Genomic DNA, 22,004 nt, shown 5'->3' on the forward strand with positions numbered 1-22,004 from the left:
GTTCTGATTCTTGAATTTCATTTCCTGATATTCTACCAATATCGCCACAGGAACAGTTTCACCATTTGAATCACTCCGCTTTCTGAATTCTCACAGCGAGTGTCATAGCGGACGAGCAAACCAACCATATTTTTACAGATACTACTGTTATTGTGTCACAAAACTTTTTAGCCAAGAATGTAGTTGTTTAGGCCTCAAATATGCTATTTATATGTAACCATAGCGCCTTTTGAAAATTTGTTTAGACCCTTTCGGAGCTGTGAGCTCCAGGCCGTCAGCGGCCGTTCAGTGCTCATGTACCCACAGAGATCAGCTTTATCTCGGTCAGTCCTTCAGGAGTTTTCTGCTGGCTCTTTGTAGATGGTGTTTAAATAATTGAGGACAAAGACAGTTATCGCTTTCCTCAGCGGACATTCAAACTGATTTTGTGATTATGAATATAAGATTGACCTGAATCAGCTAGATGCAGGTAATGCTATCTCTCATCATAACCTACTCTACATAATACAATAAATTTCAATGAAGCAACTCAGCGTTCCTTCATTCAAAAGTTTTGGGACGCCTGCCTTTAAGTGCACATGAACTTTAATGACATCCCATTCTTAATCCGTAGGGTTTAATATGGAGTTGGCCCACCCTTTGCAGCTATAACAGCCTTGACTCTTCTGGGAAGGCTTTCCACAAAGTTTAGGAGTGTGTTTATGGGAATTTTTGACCATTCTTCTAGAAGTGCATTTGTGAGGTCAGGCACTGATGTTGGCGAGAAGGCCTGGCTCGCAGTCTCCGCTCTAATTCATCCCAAAGGTGTTCTATCGGGTTGAGGTCAGGACTCTGTGCAGGCCAGTCAAGTTCCTCCACACCAAACTCGCTCATCCATGTCTTTATGGACCTTGCTTTGTGCACTGGTACACAGTCATGTTGGAACAGGAAGGGGCCATCCCCAAACTGTTTCCACAAAGTTGGGAGCATGAAATTGTCCAAAATGTCTTGGTATGCTGAAGCATTAAGAGTTCCTTCCACTGGAACTAAGGGGCCAAGCCCAACCCCTGAAAAACAACCCCACACCATAATCCCCCCTCCACCAAACTTTACACTTGGCACAATGCAGTCAGGCAAGTACCGTTCTCCTGGCAACCACCAAACCCAGACTCGTCCATCAGATCGCCAGACAGAGAAGTGTGATTCGTCACTCCAGAGAAAACATCTCCACTGCTCTAGAGTCCAGTGGCGGTGTGCTTTACACCACTGCATCCGACGCTTTGCATTGCACTTGGTGATGTAAGGCTTGGATGCAGCTGCTCGGCCATGGAAACCCATTCCATGAAGCTCTCTACGCAATGTTCTTGAGCTAATCTGAAGGCCACACGAAGTTTGGAGGTCTGTAGCTATTGCTGTTGTTCCCAATTGCTTCCACTTTGTTATGATACCACTAACAGTTGACCGTGGAATATTTAGTAGTGAGAAAATTTCATGAATGGACTTATTGCACAGGTGGCAACCTATCATGGTACCATGCTTGAATTCACTGAGCTCCTGAGAGCGACCCATTCTCTCACAAATGTTTGTAGAAGCAGTCTGCATGCCTACAGGTAGGTGCTTGATTTTATACACCTGTGGCCATGGAAGTGATTGGAACACCTGAATTCAATGATTTAAAGGGGTGTCCCAATACTTTTGGCAATATAGTGTGTGTATGTATATATATATATATATATATATATATATATATATATACATACATGCATACATGCATACACACACACACACACACACACACACACACACACACACACACACACACACGTTATGTAAACAAACTTTTGTTAGATCCGATGAATCGTTTTTACAGCCCTAACCCCCAAAACATATTTTAGGGAACATGTTAACAAAAACCTCTTCCTAACATTAGAAAGTAATCTACAGCATGTAGATTAATGTCTTAAAACAGCAGATTACTTTACACATCACACCATGACCCTGAGTGATGCTGTTCTGGAATCAGACACTACTGAGCCATATCACTGCACTGTGGGAGCACTGGAGAGTGTAGAATGAGAGAGAGAGGGAATGATGAAACCCCTGGCAACAGAGATAGATAAGCGCTGAAAGACAAGGACGGGCCGCAAACAATGTAAGAGCAAAGTAAAGGGGCACATTAAACGCAGTGAAGTGTTTGAAGGGGAAGAAAGATGGATTGGGGAAATAAAAAGCCATAAGGGTGACGGGCAATGAAGATGGAAAACATTTATACACAGACAGAGGGAGGTCTGAGGACAGTGTCAGTCAGTGGTTATATAAGCCACAGAATCAGGTGATGACAGCTGGTGTTACCAACATGTGGAGTGTGCTGTGACTCACTCCAGTTCACACTGACTGACTGCACACACTACTGCTGTCAATCCTGTGAGCCTGCCTTTACAATACACAGCACACACAGAGAGCTGCTCGAGACGGGATAAGGAGGGAGCACAGCGTAACATTAATACAGATTTTCTGAAGAAAATAAAAAATCTGCCACCACAATGCTAGGGTGTTGTGGGTGGCTGCCAAGGCACTGCTATGCGGTTGCTCAAGTGTACTAAATGACTGTTAGCACATTGCTATGCAGTTGCTAGGGTGTCTGGGTGGTTACTAGGTGGCTGCTTAGAAGAGTGCTTCTGCATCTCTGTGATATTTTGGTCAATTATGGGATATTTTCAGATGTTTTATCACCTGCCAGGTGACATTTGCATGTCTAACTGCTTAGAAAAGTAATAGCAAATCTCTTCTCAACAAGCTGCATGATTTGAGGCATCATTCATGTCTGTAGTGAATTACAAGCTAATGTTTATTACAGCGAGCTGGGATTTCAACAAACCTTCAACCAAAGTATGAAAAACAGTTATAGTGATACTTGTCACCATAAGTGTCACTAAACATGAGTGTATTTTATGCGAAACAGATGTCATTCACTGTCACGTCTCACAGCAAGACAGCTTTTGTCGGTAATTTGTAAACAACTGGGCAAAAAATGTTAGAATATAATTGTATCTTGTAATGAAGGCCTGTTAATCTTCCAACCACAGATTCATTTAATTAACTGCAAAAAAACAAAAGAATACTACCGTTCAAATCTTAGGGTCAGTAAGATGATGAAAGAAATGAACACTTTTATTCAGCAAGGACGCATTTAACTGATCAAAAGTGACAGTACATTTATAGTTACTAAAGAGTTATATTTAAAAAAAAAAAAAAAAAAAAAGTTGTAATTTCTATGTATCAAAGAAACTTGAAGAACATGCATCATGGTTTGCTCAAAAATATTAAGCAGCACAACCGTTTTCAACATTGATAATAATAAGAAATGTTTCTTGAACAGCAAATCAGCATATTAGAATGATTTCTGAAGGATCATGTGACACTGAAGACTGGAGTAATGATGCTGAAAATTCAGCTTTGCATCACAGGAATACATTTAAATTAAATTAACAAATATTTTAAATTATAATAATATTTCACAATATTATTGTTTTGATCAAATAAGTGCAGCCTTGGTGAGCAGAAGACACTTCAATAAAAAAAAAAAAAAAAAACCATAAAAAAAAAAAATTCTTACCAACCTCAAACGTTTGGAATAATATATATTAGGGGTGTAACGATACATGTATTCGTCCCGAATCACGGTTAGGTGCATGCAATCAGACGATGAACACAGTCAGACCATTTTTCCTACTGTACCGAAATTTTACCGAACTGGTATGTACTTGACCATGACTTCTATATACCGTTACACCCCTAATATATATATATTATTGACGAATAAGGTTTTTAAAAGTGTAAAAAAACAATGGAGATGAATTAATTTTGAAGTTTTATTAAGTGTTAACGAGATTATGTGGTTTTTAATAATCAATTAACATTGCTTTTGTCATTTTTTACAAGATGAACAAAATGTGTCACGAAAAAAGTCACTCGGTTTAACCAAAATTTTGGTTTTACCGAATGACACTTTTGGTTATACCGAATGATGATATTTTCAAACAATGCTAACAGGCTCATATCTAGCTAGCTATTTAGTTAGCTTGCTAGCTAGCTAACAAAAGGACAATCAAATTTAGTTGCATTTTTAGTTTAAGTTTTTAAAATATTACAACATTTTCCATGTTTTATAGCGGTTGTACCGAATGACCTGATGTTTCAGGACATGTGTATGAGCAAGTGAAAACATGAATTTTTCAAATAGTTAAAAGAGAGTTAGTTACTTTGCTTCACAACCATGTGGTCCTTTGCAAGTGTCTGAATGATGTCACATCCTGTCACATGATATTCACAGCATGACTTGATCCAAAATGGTCACTTTATGTTGGTTACTCTGAATGACATCAATGAAATTCATTTTTCTGGACATTCTTTCTCATAACAAAGCAACGACTTCTACACATAATTTTAATACCGTTTTGCACTATGTTGATATATGATGTTATAAAACCATGCCAGAATAAAAAAATATATACATTTATAACATTTTAAGATATTTTAATCACAAATGAAATTGCTGTATTGGCCTTTGGACGGTTAAACCGAATGACCTTTTGACACTTCAAAATCTTTAAAATACCTTTATATGTAGCAAAATATAATTAAAACCTTTTGAATTCAATAAAAGAGACCTCATTGTACTACCTTACATACTTTGGATAAAAGCCTTTGGACAAAAAAAATGACCCGTCACGTCATTGACCCATATACATACATACATACATACATACACACATACACACACACACACACACACACACACACACACACACACACACACAGTATATATAGTACATACAATGCTGGGTAGTAACTGATTACATGTAATCTGGATTACATAAAAAAATTAAGTACTTGTAATTTGATTATATTTTGTTTTAAAATCAGACCAGTTACATTTTTATTGATTACATATTAATTGACTCTCCTTAAATGTTTATCTTTTCAATTTTCCTTTCTAAAAAAAGCCTATCACTTATATGTTCGTAAAGTCAAACGTAATCTAAAAGTAACAAGAATACATTACTTAAAACGTGTAATGTAACATTATAATATTACATAATTTTCAGAGATAATGATACACACACATATTATATATTATAAGTTCCAAATAAATGCATCCCTAGTTATATACAGCTAGAAGTAACCAATGTCCTGTCCATACCAGAGATGAGAACCAATTTTGCAGCATATCAATGAGGTTTGTAAATGGTTGTAAAACATTAATGCTGAAAACTAATTAGAGATGTTTATTTTCTGCTGAATTAAGTGCTGAAATTATTCATCATTAGGAATCTGTTGATCCACGGACATGCATCTCATCTCCTGGACTCGAGAACTGTGGCTGCATGCTGATAAAGAACAAATCAACCAGTCTGAACAACAACAAAACATGAAACACCTTCCTATTAATTCAATTCTATGGGGAAAAAATTCAGTCATTTACAAATAACAACATTGCACACAGTGTGGGGAAAAGGCATTCGGTTATTTCTTGCCCTCGCTTGTGTGCTCCATTACGTGGACATTGTTATTCAAGTCATGGCAAGCTAGAGCCAATCAGCATCTCACAATAGCAGTCAATAATTCTCTACATGCTAATAAACACGACTGAAATGGAACTGCATGGCTTCTCCTACCAAAACAAGGCATCAGAGGAAGAAGAAAAAAAAAAATATCAAAGCCTGGATTTGTCAAACTACTGCTGTTTTTGTGTGGCACTACATGTGTCGATCAGCCCACAAGAGCTTTGTAGGCATGGATAAAATTCTGCATCTGTGTGCCGTGTGTGTGCTTGCTAAAATGAGAGCAGATGAAAGCAGGGGAAGTGAGATTGTCTGACGTCTAGTGATTAAGGCACCTCTGGGCGTCTGATCAGTAATTTCAGACAGTGAAACAGGCTCTCTGTGCTGGCCCCTGTGTTCGGCGCTGCTCCACCCCCCACGTCCACTGCTGTATTCTCAAATTGGCTCCAGGTTGATGAATACAAATAGCGAGCTGATAAGCCTTGAAATAAACCAGCTCTGTCAAAGTCTGTGCACACAGCCAGCCACGTTCCACAGCATTTTTACATTGCCACCAGACTAAATAATTAACTACGAACAATAACAAAATGGTGGGAATGCTTTTTTCCCTTCCATTGGCATCAAAAGACTCCTTCTGCTTTTTTAAATGTGAAATCTCACACAGTACACAGTGAAGGTTGTAGTAAAGCTTTAAGCAAACAAGTCAACAACTGTTGGCTTAATATAAAAGCATTGTGAAGTCGCAGTCATAAATCGAGACTGGATGCTATTCAAAAATATTTGGGACTATGGTGACCCTTCTGCAACAAGCTTTAATTCTAGGGGTGTAAAAAACATAGTAAGATTAAAGGGGTCTCAGAAAGTGAGGACCGGCCAAAATGTTCTGACTCTGACGGTCTAAAACTCAAAACAGTCCTCACAAAGATAGTTGTACAAGTACACACACACACACACACACACACACACTGTATATATAATCAATGAGTAAGTCATTGAGGCATTCATTCATTCGATTCATTCAAGCGGCTGATTCATCAGGAATTAAGTAAATGGCTCTCTTTATGAATGGGCCATTGAATCATTGGTTCACCAGATTGATTAGCTCAAAACACGGATACATTCAGAAACAAACAGTCTTGCTCTGGCTTTATAGGTAATATATTCTTTGGCAAAACTGAGCATAAGGGTCAATGACGTGATTTTTTTTTTTTTTTTGTCCAAAGGCCTTAATAATAATAAAAACAAATGATATGACATTCAAAGTATGTAAGGTAGTACAACTGGATCTCTTTTATTGAATCCAAAAGGTTTTAATTATATTTTGCTACATATAAAGGTATTTTAAAGATTTGTCAAGTGTCAAAAGGTCACTTGGCTTAACCGTCCAAATGCCAATACAGCCATTTAATTTGTGATTAAAATATCTTAAAATGTTATAAATGTATATATTTTTTTATTCTGGCATGGTTTTATAACATCATATATTAACATAGTGAAAAATGGTATTAAAATTATTTGTAGAAGTCATTGCTTTGTTATGAGAAAGAATGTCTGGAAAAATGAATTTCATTGATGTCATTCAGAGTAACCAATATAAAGGGACCATTTTGGATCAAGTCATGCTGTGAATATCATGTGACAGGATAGGACATCATTCAGACACCTGCAAAGGACCACATGGTCGTGAAGCAAAGTAACTAACTCTCTTTTAACTATTTGAAAAATTCACGTTTTCACTTGCTCATACGCATGTCCAGAAACATCAGGTCATTCGGTACAACCGCTATAAAACATGTAAAATGTTGTAATATTGTAAAAACTTGTACTAAACATAAAATGTTTGATTGTCCTTTTGCTAGTGAGCTAGCAAGCTAACTAACTAGCTAGCTAGCTAGATATCAGCCTGTTAGCATTGTTTGAAAATATAGTCATTCGGTGTAACCAAAAGCGTCATTCGGTAAAACCGAAATTTTGGTTAAACCGAATGACTTTTTTGGTGACAACTTTTGTCCATCTTGTAAAAAATGACAAAAGCAGTATTAATTGAGTATAAAAACCACACAATCTCATTGTTAACACTTATAAAAAAAAATTCAAAATTAATTATATCTCCATTATGTTTTTAATTATGCTTATTCATCAATGACCCATAAATAGACAATACTGTGTCTAAAATAAAACATAATATTAACTTCTTATTTATTGAACTGTTGTATAAAATCAATATCACATTTGCATTCGTGCTATTCGGTCCAAAAACATTACTCGTCTGATATTGCGCTCGTTCCTCGTTTGATATTGCTTTAATTATAGCATATAACACATACAGTATGAGACAAAAACTCAGTGAGTTGTTGCCCTGCTTCATGTTCGTCACCAATCAACTTTATGAAATATAAGATGAACTACGTTAATTTTAATGTTATTTTTCCCCATAACTAATTAATTAGGTTAACACGTTAAATTGACAGCCCTAATACATCGTATATATAATGTGTGTGTGTGTATATATATATATATATATATATATATATATATATTATATTATATTGTGATCTAATTTGATATCTAATTATGCACACTATAATTTTGTATAGAATAACTGTACTTTTAAATTAGAAAGTATACCCCAGCAAACATGTTAAAGCTGACTTTTTGAATTTAATTTGAATTTTTTAAATATTAAACAAATAAGATTTATAGCAATCAGTTTACACATTTGTAATTTGTATTTGTAAATTAAAAATATATATATATTCCAGACAGACAAGGAAAATAAATTGGTTTCAATATTTGTGCTGTGAAAAAAAAAATAATTAAAAAAATACAATTGTCTCTCAACCACAGACACATTGTAGCAGGTTGCAACATGCTGCATCAGGTGCCAGCTCGGGTACAGGCAGAGCCTAAACTACAAAGAAGTATGAGCGCTCTGTCAAACAAAGCAAAAGAGTTTGCAGTTGCCCTGCTATTTGCAAACTTTCCTCTCTGCTAAATGCCTTTGATTCAATGACCGCTGCTCCATACATTGCAAAACCTCTATACACAAACTTGAGTCATGCATGTTGAGGACTAGATCATCTCACCTGCATTTAAGTGGCATTCTTTGATCTGGTACTGCAGCTCATTCTCATTTGGAATGTCCTTCCATGTGGCCAAGAACACCTGACGCTCTGTTGAGAAAAAGTTTACAGGTTATCATATGGGATTGGCCAATCAGGGTCTAAAGTGTGTTCAATCCTAGCTACATCTCATCAATCCACTCTTTTATTAAGCCTAAGCTCAATCAAAAACCTCAGTGTGCTGTTTTTAGAGCGAGCATGTGTGCGCAGAGTGCTTGTACCCATTTTGCCGTCCTCCACAAAGAAGATGTTGAGAGGGATCAGCGTGCTGAAGTAGAAGACATCAATATTGTTTTTCACGGCCACCTGTGGTGAGGAAGGTTGAGTGGTCAGACTTTTAAATATACTCCACTGTATAAGGGGACTAAAACGCCTCTGCAGCCTGACTGCATTTTGATACCATACTTATTAACCAAATGGAAAAAGCTTTCAATTGCATGGAAAAGGAAAGAATAGGAGAAGGGAAACAAGAAAAATGGCACAAGAGAGGGGTGGTAGAAGTCAATGGTTGCATCCTGTTGATGAGTTCTTTTATATTTTACGGCATGTAAATATTATTAGACTCTAAACCGAGCCATAGAAATCCAATGAATAAATTATGGCATAATTGAGCCCTATTTTTAGACACACAGTGTGCCTGTTGATGGAAAGGAAGTTCATTTGTATTCTTGTTTAGTCATAAAAGCACAATCGGCAGACTATTTTCTGGACTCATTTAGAGGAAAATGTGTTTAAATGTGATAAAATATTTGACTATTTTCATGTTTTGGCCAACAACTAACAAACAGCTAATAATAAAATTCAACATTTTGTCCAAATACATGAAAAATAAAATCAATCATTTTAAATGCTACATGTAAATTTAGTCATCACAACATCACAGTGTACAGTGTTAAAAAAAGATTATATTTAACAATGTTATTAAATTACTATCATTTTTAAAGAATAACTTTAAGTAAGTGTTAGATGTTGGTAAATGTAATCTTAACACAAAAAATAGAGGAAATTAGCATGCGCAGTTAAACATCGAATATTGGCTATTGCCGATAAATTTTACAAAATATCTCCATTATCGGCCAATAACCAGTATGGTACTGATAAATTGGTCATGCATACACAATATTTAATAGTCAAAAAATAGAAACATATACATGGATGAATTGTACAAAATAAATTTATAACATGCATTCACAAAATAGAAGGTGAATTTTCATTTCATGTCGCTTTAAAGAACACATATTATGCCTTTTTTCAAAGTGCTTTGATTTTGTTTTAGGGATCAACTAGAATAGGTTTTCATGCTTAAAATGTTCAATAAACACATTATTTTTCACATATTTGACATTGTTGTGGCACCTCTCCTCCCAGTCTGTCAGTAACGCTCTGTTTAGTTCCTGTCTCTATGAAGCCCCTCCTTCTGAAAAGCGCAATGTGCTCTGATTGGTCAGCTGGACCAGTGTGTTGTGATTGGTCAACGTTTGAGGGTACGTTTACACGACAACGATGTACTAAAATCTGAAAAGTTTTTTCTCATCAACGTTATCAAAACTATCCCCGTTCCCCGTTTCCGCGAAAATGACTAAAAACGCTGTATTATGCATGCCAGACAAGTAGTTGGCGATGTCACCTTGTAAAGAAAGACTACGCGCCTGTGCATACACGCATTCTTTTACAGAGCACTCGCCTTGCACATGCCTATCCACCTTATTTCTACAGTTTACTGCACTTTGATATTCTTCTCGTCATTTCCCTATAGCGGCTAATAAATTGTGCGAGGCTTCCTTTCACAGAAAACACCTTATTTCTGCGTTGAAAAGTAAGGTGGATGGACTAATCACGTAATACACATCTACAAAACATTTTTGCAGTTTACACGGAGACTGTATCATTTTCAAAAACTTCCACTTTGAAACCCGTTTTCAAAAGTTTGCATTTTTCAGGCCACCAAAACGCCACTGACGTGTAAATAAATGGCCAAAACTCATAAAAGTTTTCCATTTTTAGTTGAAAACGTGTCGTGTAAACAGCCCGAGTGTGTTTTGGAAATGTCACGGTCCTTGCTATAACCGTGAGTTTCAACACACTACTAACGCAACTCAACCAGGCCTCACCCCCTTTTTTGCATATGCCTTGGGCGGGAATTATTTAAATGAGGAATACTTTGACATATTCATTCCTGGAAGAAAACTCAAGACTACAATCGAGGTGTTTGTGCTTACTGATATAGAGAATAACTCCCTTTGGAGTGACTCTGTGCTTCGTAACTTCGCAGAAAGTTGAAAATGTACAAAAGCATAATAGGAACCCTTTAAATTTTATGGAAAAGGGTGGCTGATACACTCTTCAAAATTTCTCTTTTTGCGTTCCACAGAAGAAAGAAACTCACATGGGTTTGGGTGAGTAAATGACAGAATGATATAAAAAACACCTGTTTAATTAACATGGACATTGACAGGTCATACCGTCACCCGGCCACTCAGAGGGCATTCAGTTGCTGTTTACCGTAATGACTCTTCAGCTCATGAAGGTTGAACTCATTAACACAAGTCAAACACTCTGCAGGCAGCTCTGTTTAATACTGAATAGCCAGATGCTTGACACAGGCAACAAGGAGACAAGTCACAGAAAGGGATCCTTAAACAGAGGATCATATGAAGCTAAGACAGCAACCCAGCAGGATGAGAAAAACAGAGAGGTGGACGAGCATCAAGAAGCTGGAGGAAGGAAATATGGAGGGACATCATGGTGTAAATGCTAACGGAAGGAGCAAACTCAGCTGGACGTCCATCTAAAGATAAACCGACACTCTGTAGTAAAACTAATGAGGCAGAAACATGTCGATATAAATCATATGAAATGATGATGATTCATAATGACATTTGTATCTGATTGATTATCAGCATTAGTAGACTAGATGCCGTGGGCAAGTACTCATTATCTAGAGTGTTTTAAAGGCATAAAATTGAATGTTTTGCAGCTGCTGTTCACCCAAATGATCTCAGTAACTAATGAAGCACGTGGGGACAACTGACTCAAATAATCAGAGACAAGCGTGCCTGCTGTGCAGTTGAAAGCTTGGAGGTTTGGATACACAGAGATGTAATTTAAACATTAATGGCGTATTTGTAATGGATTATTTCCTGTGAGATGATTAATGCAAAGAAGGGACCTCAGGTGGACCCATGGGTGTGTGTGGGTGTGAATGGGGGCGTGAAATTATGTGGTGAAGGGCAGTAATTCATCGTACCTGTAGGTTGTTGAGTGGGTCCATTTTCATCACTGGTCCGATGGTGTTGAGAGGGAGGGAGATGTCGATGCTCTGGCTGGGCATCAGTGGAGTGTGAACGGGAAGAGGTGTGGTGGGGATCACTCCAAAACTAAAGACAAGACAACAAAAAAAGACAACATCTGTTTATAGCGTCTCATAGCTCTACTATCAGTTACAGGCAAGACAAATTAACACTTGTCAAGTGAGAGCAAAAGTGGCCTGTAACTCAAGAATCAAAAAAATAATTAATGGTTTAAATAAATAACCATGTAAAAATTATCATTAGATTTTTAGATTATCTAATTGCTTGACATCTACTTTTACCGTTTAGACGTTTAGTTAGGAAATTGAACTATTTTTACGGAGTGTCTATTTGCACTAAGTGTAAATACTCTGTCTTGATGGCAAAGGCTATTTACACTAACTCCACCCACTAATGTCTGGTTGGGCCACACAAGACAAAAAAAGACACGCGTCTCTCAGCGTCTGCAGTGGCGTAAGCTGTAGAGAGTATGGCACGGGGAAGCAGCTTTTGACGCGATCGACCAAAGTTGGAATCCGCCTTTTGCCGAACTCGCTCTTCTCACTTTTTCCATCAAATATCAGATCAGAAAAGCATTTATTTTCAATAAAAATGAAGAAAATATTTGAAAAGTGGAAATAAAGTGCCTAACGAGTGTTTAATAATGAAGTATTTATCGGTAGGCTTAGGGAGGGATTTATTGGGCCAATAAGGTGGCATCCATTTAATAATTTCAATAAACAATCATTACTCTATGTTATTATTGCATCCTGTTAATGTACAACAATACTGAAGACTGTGCAAATAGTATCTGCCACTATTTATAAGTAAATAGCATCTAACAACAATTTGCACTTATTGCAAGGAACTGCTACTTTAATGTAGTGTAAATAGAATATATTGCTATTTTCACTTAGTGTAAATAGCATCTACAGCTATTTGCACTTTGTGTAAATAGCATCTATTGCTAAGAAAATATGCTTTTTTACTTAGTGTAAATAGCATCTATTGATATATAGTCACTGCCTATTTTTAATTGTTGTTATAATGCTATAATGGCTAAAATGAACAAATGAAAAAAAGTATAAATACACACATTTAAAATACATTTTAGCATAATTTATTTCTGTGATGCAAAGCTGAATTTTCAGCATCATTACTCCAGTTTTCAGTGTCACATGATCCTTCAGAAATCATTCTTATATGCTGATTTGGTGTTTAAAAAACATTTCTTATTATTATTATCAATGTTGAAAACAGTTGTGCTGCTTAACACTATTGTGGAAAACATGATGCATGTTTTTCAGTAGTCTTTGAATAAGAACTTTAAAAGTACAGCATATATTTGAAATAGAATTTTTTTGTAACACTGTAAATGTCCTTACTGTCACTTTTGTGCATCCTTAACAAATAAAAGAATTAATTTCTTACTAAAAACCTTACTGACTCCAAACTTTTGAATGGTAGTGCATTTTGTGCATGTTGTGAAAATATATATTTAACAAAATTCATTTAAATATCTATTAACCAAAAATTTCTATATAGAAATTATATACAATAATTTAGTATATAAAATATACTATATATCTTAAATATAGTATTAAATAAAATTATATATATAAATATATATAAATAACAAAATATACTGGTATTATTTATTATAATAATTAATATCAATAATTACTCAAATATAAAACCTTAATTTTGGACCCTGGTTACAGGAAAATGTGCCACAATGATTGTCATCAACTATTATCACAGTCACAGACCTGTTCTTGTTGAACTGGATGGCAAAGTCAGTCATGTGCTGCAGGGCTTTATTGGTGAAGCTCATGTCCATGTACATGTGCCCCTGACGCCGAGAGAAGGTTCCAGATATCTCCAGTCCTTTGGCCTTGACTGCTGGTAGCCATACCTTCAAAAACCAAACCAATAAGCGTTCAGTGTACTGCCCACATTTTACAGTTTGTCTATTGATTAAATTAATGCTATGAGGCTAAGAGGATAACTACATGCATTCTAAACTGAAGGACACTTATTAGAGGAGTCTGACATTCACCTACACTCACTCACCCAGACACTGTTGCTTACAAGAACTGAGCTGGCATTCAAAAAGAAACAAAATCAGATAAAAAGAGACAAATTTAACACATATATAAGCAGCATGAGGCACCCAGGTATTGGATAACTCCACAAGGTAGATCATAAAGTATCCTAATAAGGAATAATTGTGCTCTGTCCTACTCTACTGACCTAATCTGGCTCTAATGGAGCTCTTATTAATGATAATTCCCGAGACTTCATTCCCCAAGGAGCTGTTCTGCCGCCTGTATTTATGTAGCACATGTAATGCTCAAGCTGGAGAATGGGAACAGACTGATCTGCCCTTCTTGTACTCGCAGAAAAAAAAAATGGTTGCTGGGAAAATGTGACCCAGTGAATTCTGGGATGCATGTCAATGCAATGGCTCTGTTCCAAAATCAGTTGAACTCTATAGCAGGAAGCTACCAGAAAACTGAAACTGATCCTCATAAGTGACTAAACTGAAACAAGTTTAAAGGCACAGTATGCAAGTTTTGCCGCTAGAGGTTGCTTATTTAAAACAATAACAAAGGCGTAGCTTGTTGATGCCATGAATGAGCGTGGAATTATGGGACTTGTCGCCTTGACAGAAGTCAACAAAATATATAACATTGTTCTAGTGGTTTTTGGATATTTTAATCTAAAAATCTTACATATTGTGCCTTTAAGCTTACAACACTTTACTGTAGTGGTTTCTCAACCTTTTTGACTCCAAAACAATATTCAAAAGGTTAATATATTCCCTAAGTATTTCTCATGTAATTATGACAAAGCTGCTTGTTTTTAAACATATTTTATTAACAGAAACTGGGAGTGTTGATATAAAAATGAAATGAATTAACCACAATACACTTTGTGACTCCTGAAGTTTCAAGAACTAAGTGTTCTTTAGTAATAACAATAGTTATTGAGAATATAAAATAAAAAGAAACACTTTGAAGTCATCCTAGGGCCCCAGCCTTCAGGTTAAGAACCACCCCTCTGCTGCCCAGCAAGCAATAGCTGTCATTTCCCCATCTCGTTTAACTTTACACCCAATATAGTCCGGCTATGAGTAACCCACCTCGAGCCAAAATAACCCTGAATTTGGTTACATGTCGTTTTTGCCAAAATAACTGGTAACACTTTACAATAAGGTTCATTAGTTAAACATTAGTTAATGTATTAACTAACATGAACTAACCATGAGCAATACATTTGTTACTGTATTTACTAATCTTTGTTAACATTAGTTAATGAAAATACAGTTGTTCATTGTTTGTTCATGTTAGTTCACAGTGCATGAACTAATGTTAACAAGATTTTAATAATGTGCAGTTTATTATTAGTTCATGTTAACTAATATAGTTAACTAATGTTAACTAATAAACCTTACTGTAAAGTGTTACCAAATAACTTGTGCGATGTATGATATTCCATCATGTAAGCAAAGTCAACAGTGATTACAAGGTGTTTGGTTTCATTTCGGTCTAATTGATGACTAGTTTATTCTTAAACTATGGTTAGACATCTATTAAATTTTCACTGACAGCCCAAATTTTGCCTTGTTTTAGCCTAGACATCAGAGCTGTGTTTGGGCGGCCATTAGACTTCTTTTAAACGCAACATTGCTTGCTGGGTGAGTACATAAATGACATAACTCACAAATATTGGGTGAAACAGTCAATTTTAAACTAGATTAGGTCATTTGTTTTTCACTGATCTCATCGAAATGCATTCCAGGACTGACTTCTCAATAAAAAATATATAAAGGTCTTCATTAGAATATGGTCATAATGAGGTTAGAAAGCAGCATAATATTGTTGCCTAATATCTGGAATGACATTTGCATTGTAAATGTGTCTGTGATGCCTAAAACACCATCTAGGTAGGCAACTCACTAGGTTCTGGAACAGAGCTAATGTTTGCGTCATATTGTGTCAGTTGATTTCTTCAAGTTCTTGACTAAACACGCTTCTCAGTATGAGGAATTTGGTGAATTTGGAAAGGTTCTGGCTGTTTTCATTGATTGGCTGGGTGCTTAAAGATCAGAAACAAGGGCAAGGAGTTATCATTTAAAGATTAGCGGCAAGTACTACTCACAGTTTTAGGTGACACATATCCTCCTGTAGCAATGGACATTCCTGAGGACAACTCAAACAGGTCATTGAGCCCGCTGCTGAGAGCAGCAGGTGTAGGAGACGGCGCAAAAGTGTTGGGCACCGATGATGGGATGAAGTTTTGGCCAACCTGCGGGACACACACACATAGAGATCATAAGACTTCTGAGTGTCAAAGTGTTTAATCTACTCCTGCAAGCGTTCATTTAACCCTTTTAACAACAGCAACAGGCGTTCTACATGTAGGTGATAACAGTGGTGCAGAATTTGAGGAAAATTAATTTCGTATTTCGATATTAGGGACAAACTACATAAGAGCAGAACAAGAAATGTAGGTACCAAAAATCTCCAGGGTCATTCTGTGTCAACTCAACCAGAGGTACCTGGCTAAAAACATTTTTATTTTGATTCTGGTGGAAAATAGATAAATGAAGAAGAAAGCCAAAATATTAAATGCCATGGATAAATATTTTCTGAGTAATCCACTACTGTGTAAGAGTGGGGGAACAATTTTCCCCTGAGTTTTGGAGTCAAAATTACTTTAGAAAAAAAAAAAGATGGGAGCATCATCATTTTATTTTTACACAGAGATTAATAAGTCAAATTTGTAAAATCAGCTGACTTTAGTAGTATAATCTTTGTTGTATTATATGCCACTGTTTTTGGCGACAGTCCAAAAACAGGAAAAAGCACTTTTCACAGAAGTGTTTTCCAAACATTTGCATGCCTGTAACTCAATAAGAATTAAAGACATCTTAATATTCTTTTAGATTCTGATTGCTAAACTTTTCTTTTGATATCTTCATTCTTAGGGCTCTATACGGTTCAGTCCCAGAGATATGGGGATCTCAATGTGGCTCCATGAGTAAATTGTGCACATTTTCAGTGGTCAAAAACCAAATGTGGTTTACTTTTTATACAGATGAAACCGAGTCATTTTTCCCCTCTTGTAATTTGGCTCCAAACCAATGAAAATTATCATTTTGACCGCCCTCTACATAATAGTGGATTACTCAGTAAACATTCATCAATGGCAGTGAATATTTTGGCTTTCATCACTATTTATGTTAGTCTTTCTTCACAAGAAGGATTCTTTCTTTAGCTATGAAAAGTTATGAATAATACAGAATGACCCTTCAGTACTTCAAAGACATCTTTAGAGAAGTTAAACATCTCAAAGCAGAATGGACTTGTGCATGCAACAGAAAGAAACAAAGCAGGACACACAGCTAGGTGTCTATTCTATACAGGCTAATAGTGCACAGCATGCTGAGTGCGGACAGACGGATGCGAGCGGAGAGAGAGGAGCTCACTTACTGCAGGACTGCCCCCAACACCTCCTCCTAGATCTCCCCCGAGCTACAACAGAGAACAGAAGACCCATTTCCAGGCCCACAAACAACATGAGTGAGACAGAGAGAGATGTAAAGGATCCATTAATAACAAAGATTTCCTGTTTACAAAGGAAGTGATGTCAAAAACAATGTTTAAGGCCTGAAATTTTGCACTTTTTTCTTTCCATGGCTAAAATCAACCTCAAAATGTCCTATCTCATGGCAGAGGCTTCCCTGCGGGAATAAAGAGTTGAGTGGTGCTTTGACGTTCTGTCATCATTTACTCACCCTTATGTTGTTTCAAACCTGTATGACTAACTTTCTTCTGTGGAACACATAAAAAGATATTTTGAAGAATATTAGTAACCAACAGTTTTGTTGATCGTTGACTAGGGCTGCACGATTTGGGGAAGAAAAGAAAAAACTGCAATTTTTTTCCTGATGCAATTTAAAGAGCTTCAGGTTTGCTGTGCTTGTTTTCAGGGCTGCACAATTTGGCCAAAAATTGTGTGATTATATATCAACTACTACAACAAATAATAATTATTATTAAAAAATTAAAATATTAAAATAAGAAATATTACTAAAAGTAAATTTCACTGCAAAAAAAAAATAAAAAAATGTATTTAAGAACAAAATGTATAAAAATAACTTTTTACATTACAACTGTAAATTTACAATGCTAATATTTGTGCTTTAATTTCTTTATTTTCAAACGTTAAACCACTGAGCTTTTATTTTGGTGGAAAAATGTATGGTAACAAGTTTATAAACACTTAGCAAAAATATGGTGAAATTTTGGGTTGCATTTTCAAATGCACATTATAAGCGACACAAAAAAAGCAGCGTAAAGCAGCATTTACTGCGAACCGAATGGCTTTACGAAACACTGAAAACGTGGTTATCATAAGCTGCTCGCATGGAAATGAACATGCTTCGCTCTGAAACACACAGCGCATGTATTTATTTAATTAAAATTGGAGCCTTTGCGATTTGATAATTGCAAAAGTATAATTTTTATTTTGTTTGAGCATCGACTTCCATTGTATAGACAAAAACACTGAGACATTTCTTAAAATACATTTTATGTTCCACAGAAAAAAATAAAGTCATACAGGTTTGGAATAACATGAGGGTGGGTAATGATGACAAAATATTTTGGGTGATCTCCTTTCACTTTCACATTGTGTCCTAACCAAACACAACATGATAAATCAACATCTCTTCCACTTCGATCTTGTGACTGTGACTTGTGAATGCGACAAGCGACACTACATTTTGTTGGTTGCTTAGATTATATTTGTGCACCGAAAATCCCCGCCCACACTGAGAAGTAATTGAACCGAAGTATGTTAATCAAATATGGATGAGAAATTGAGAAATACTGGATATTTTAAGACAAACCCCTCAAGATCCACAAGGAAAACTACAACAAGGATTCCCCCTGGAGACGCATCATGGAAGTCAAGAAAACTCTTGTGTGCCGTGAGTTTCAAGTGCGAGAAAGTGTGCAAACAGACACTATTCTGAATGGCTGTGATTTGTGCCTATGTTGCTTAGCAATAAATACACATGCACATGAGCAACCTAACTGCTTCTAATTGAAAACATGATATTCAATGGAGAAAAGCAGGGCAAGGCTATTTTATCTAGTGGTATTAATTGGACAGTGAAAATTCTTTATAAAACAGGTGTTTGAAAAATAAGAGAATTTGGGTGACAGCCAAAAAAGCAAATACATTTCAGAGGTGAAGTTATTACATTTTAAAGAAATACAAAAAATTATTTTCGTTTGGAATGAAGTTCATGCATTGTGTACATTAATACTATGAAGTATTGGTGTCAAGTGTGATTCAATGATGACTTAAGCTCTGTAGATTCTCTCTCTAAGCCCGCATTCCTCTTATTGACCTTCAGCCACAGCGTCACCTTGATTTTCATAGCGAGAAAATGAGGATGATTAAACAACCTTACAGCTTCATACTCAGCAGGACACAAATCTCATGCCGAGCCATAAAGTGCAACAGGCATGGTTTAGGGTTTGGTACAAACAGAAGGTTTTGCTATATGCAAATATTCTGCACCAAACTGCATGGAGAGAAAAACAATACAAAGAACAGTTGATGTACTGATTCATAATGTGATTCAAATTAGACATACTCCGTGCCCCAGACATGCTAAATGTCAATGTAAATCTAGCTAAAGGGGCTGTTGAGACTGCAAGTTTAAAAATGCATCCCTTAGGGTGCTGAGTCTGCAGTGTTCGTCTCTTTGAAACACTCCCACGACCTTGAGCAGTCAGATGGTTCTGCAGACTGTTAAATGTTTAACATTCCTTGGCTCTGAACGTTGTCTCCTTGACAGAGAGATGGGGAACACACTGGTATTTTATAGGAATGACTCATTTAGTCGGCAAGAGCATATTCTTCATTGTATTGAATACAAAGTTTTGTGCCACTGTTAAGCTGTGGGTTTGGGCCAGGTGTTGAACAGGGTGAAAAGGAAAAAAAAATAACTGGCAGTTTGTTTGACAATCCATTCCACTACCTGTATACTCCAGTACTGGATTTTTGTTCGATTCCATCTCCACTTAGAATTTACTTGGGTCAAAAGGTCATCACATTCAGCATTATGGCCCCGATATACTCATGGTAAAGTTTTTTTTTCATACTTCGCTTTGGGGTAAAAAGAATACGTGAGCAGCGGTATACTGTTAGAAAAAATCCAAAGCCGTCCACTCTGCTGAGAGCGATGTTTATATGAATATGTAAATATATGCTCTGTGCTTTCCTTTCAGTAACAAAATAAACACACAACAAAATGACAGCGGTGAGAAGACAGTAATTAAGAAAGCATCTGATCATAGCAATGTGGATGTTTGCACGAGCTCTGCAGTTTGGCACTCCAGTCAAGTCACATCTTGTTTGTACAGCACTTTTTACAACAAATTGCTTAAAAGCAAGCATCTTTACAGTATTAAACATGAAAAAACAGTGTCAGTGTTTTCTACTATAAAAGCAGCTTTCCAGTGTGTTCACGTTTTTACTCGTGAACATCCAACCTCGACGGACTGAACAGAAGAACTGAAGATGTCTATGTCAAATAAGGCGGAGCCTCAGAGTCACACCCACCTATTATGTAATTGCCACTGACCAATGGTGGTTTGAAGGTGTTTACCAGCCAGAGTGAACTTTCCAGAAAGTTCGCTTTGGCAAGCTATTTCGAACTGAAACAAACGCAAAACGAACTTCGTTTTGGCTTAATTTTGTTCGAAATTACGTCACACCAGCTCGTTTTCACTTGAAGTATATCGGGGCCTTTAGGAGTCAGTGGTGGACGAGGACCACTTGTGTCAAAAGTACCGAACAACACATACCAAATATACACTAATAATAATAATAATAATAATAATAATAATACTATAATAATAATAAACTATAATAATAATAATTTAAAATGAAATGTATTCCTGTGATGCGAAGCTGAATTTTCAGCATCATTACTCCAGTCTTCAGTGTCACATGATCCTTCAGAAATTATTCTAATATAATGATGTGCTGCTCAAGAAACATTTCTTGTTGAAAACAGTTTTGCTGCTTAATATTTTTATGGACCTTTGATGAATAAAAAGTTAACAGAAAGAACAGCATCAATTTGAAATATAAATCTTTTGTAACATTACAAATGTCTTTACTGTCACTTTTGATCAATTTAATGCATGCTTGCTGAATAAAGGTTCATTTCTTAAAAAAAAAAAAAAACATTTTTTTTTTTTTACACCTGGTATTAAGATCGATATGGTCAATCAAATCACAAGTGGATGACGCTAAATACAGGTGTAAACGGGGTCTAAAATGTTTCGACTGTCCACTTCCAGAGGAAAATGCATTTGACCGAATTGCTTTTATAGTGTAAATGCTAATGTGGTCAAATGCATTCGAACCATCGATGGTAAAAAAAAAAAGAACAGCCACAAAAGAGCGCCATTATGGGACGCGTGCAAATCAGACGGGATTTAAGCTCAGCTGAAGAATCAAGTTTGGTTTGAAGATGAAAAATGTACCAAGCACAATGTCCTCTCACCTTTCCTGATTTCTAACACGCATTCACAGCGTTCAGAGTGGTCTTGCGACTATCAGACCAGAAACGAAAGCTGATGATCTCCGTATGTCGTCTCCAGTCGCAATTATAAATTGCGCGAGCTTACTTCGTCCATTAGATCAAAAGATCTGAAAAAGCCCATACATTTACCTGCCCATAGACCCTCCCCTTGAAGAAATCAGGACAGAAGTGGTTGAAAGTGGATTAAAGAGACAGATTAAAATAGGAGGTGTAAACGGGGCTGTATCTCCCTCGTCCACTTGTAATCCGATCGGCCAAAGCTCATCTTAATACCAGCTGTAAACAGGGCCATACTGACCCCAAACATTTGAACATTAGTGTATATGAGAATACATCTAGATAAACTAGGTGACTAGTCAGTTTTGCCAGTACTTCATATCTTGCCTGGGTCACCAGAATCACTACTTCAGGT

The 22,004-nt window shown here is 36.4% G+C and overlaps 1 protein-coding gene across 2 annotated transcripts in view; it reads right to left on the reverse strand.

Moving 5' to 3' along the window:
* The window catches only part of ap2b1 (adaptor related protein complex 2 subunit beta 1), a 54,064-nt gene that overhangs the window by 10,107 nt on the left and 21,953 nt on the right, over nt 1-22,004 (reverse strand). For both annotated transcript variants that reach the window (XM_051894100.1, XM_051894101.1), the window contains exons 15-20: nt 17,454-17,495; nt 16,120-16,266; nt 13,725-13,870; nt 11,913-12,042; nt 8,887-8,971; nt 8,630-8,716 (exon numbers count right to left, since the gene is read on the reverse strand). In XM_051894100.1, coding sequence (XP_051750060.1) covers nt 8,630-8,716; nt 8,887-8,971; nt 11,913-12,042; nt 13,725-13,870; nt 16,120-16,266; nt 17,454-17,495 — 637 coding nt within the window. The remainder of the gene's footprint in view (nt 1-8,629; nt 8,717-8,886; nt 8,972-11,912; nt 12,043-13,724; nt 13,871-16,119; nt 16,267-17,453; nt 17,496-22,004) is intronic.

Source organism: Ctenopharyngodon idella, chromosome 5 (assembly GCF_019924925.1).
Source record: "Ctenopharyngodon idella isolate HZGC_01 chromosome 5, HZGC01, whole genome shotgun sequence".
Lineage (NCBI taxonomy): Eukaryota > Metazoa > Chordata > Actinopteri > Cypriniformes > Xenocyprididae > Ctenopharyngodon > Ctenopharyngodon idella.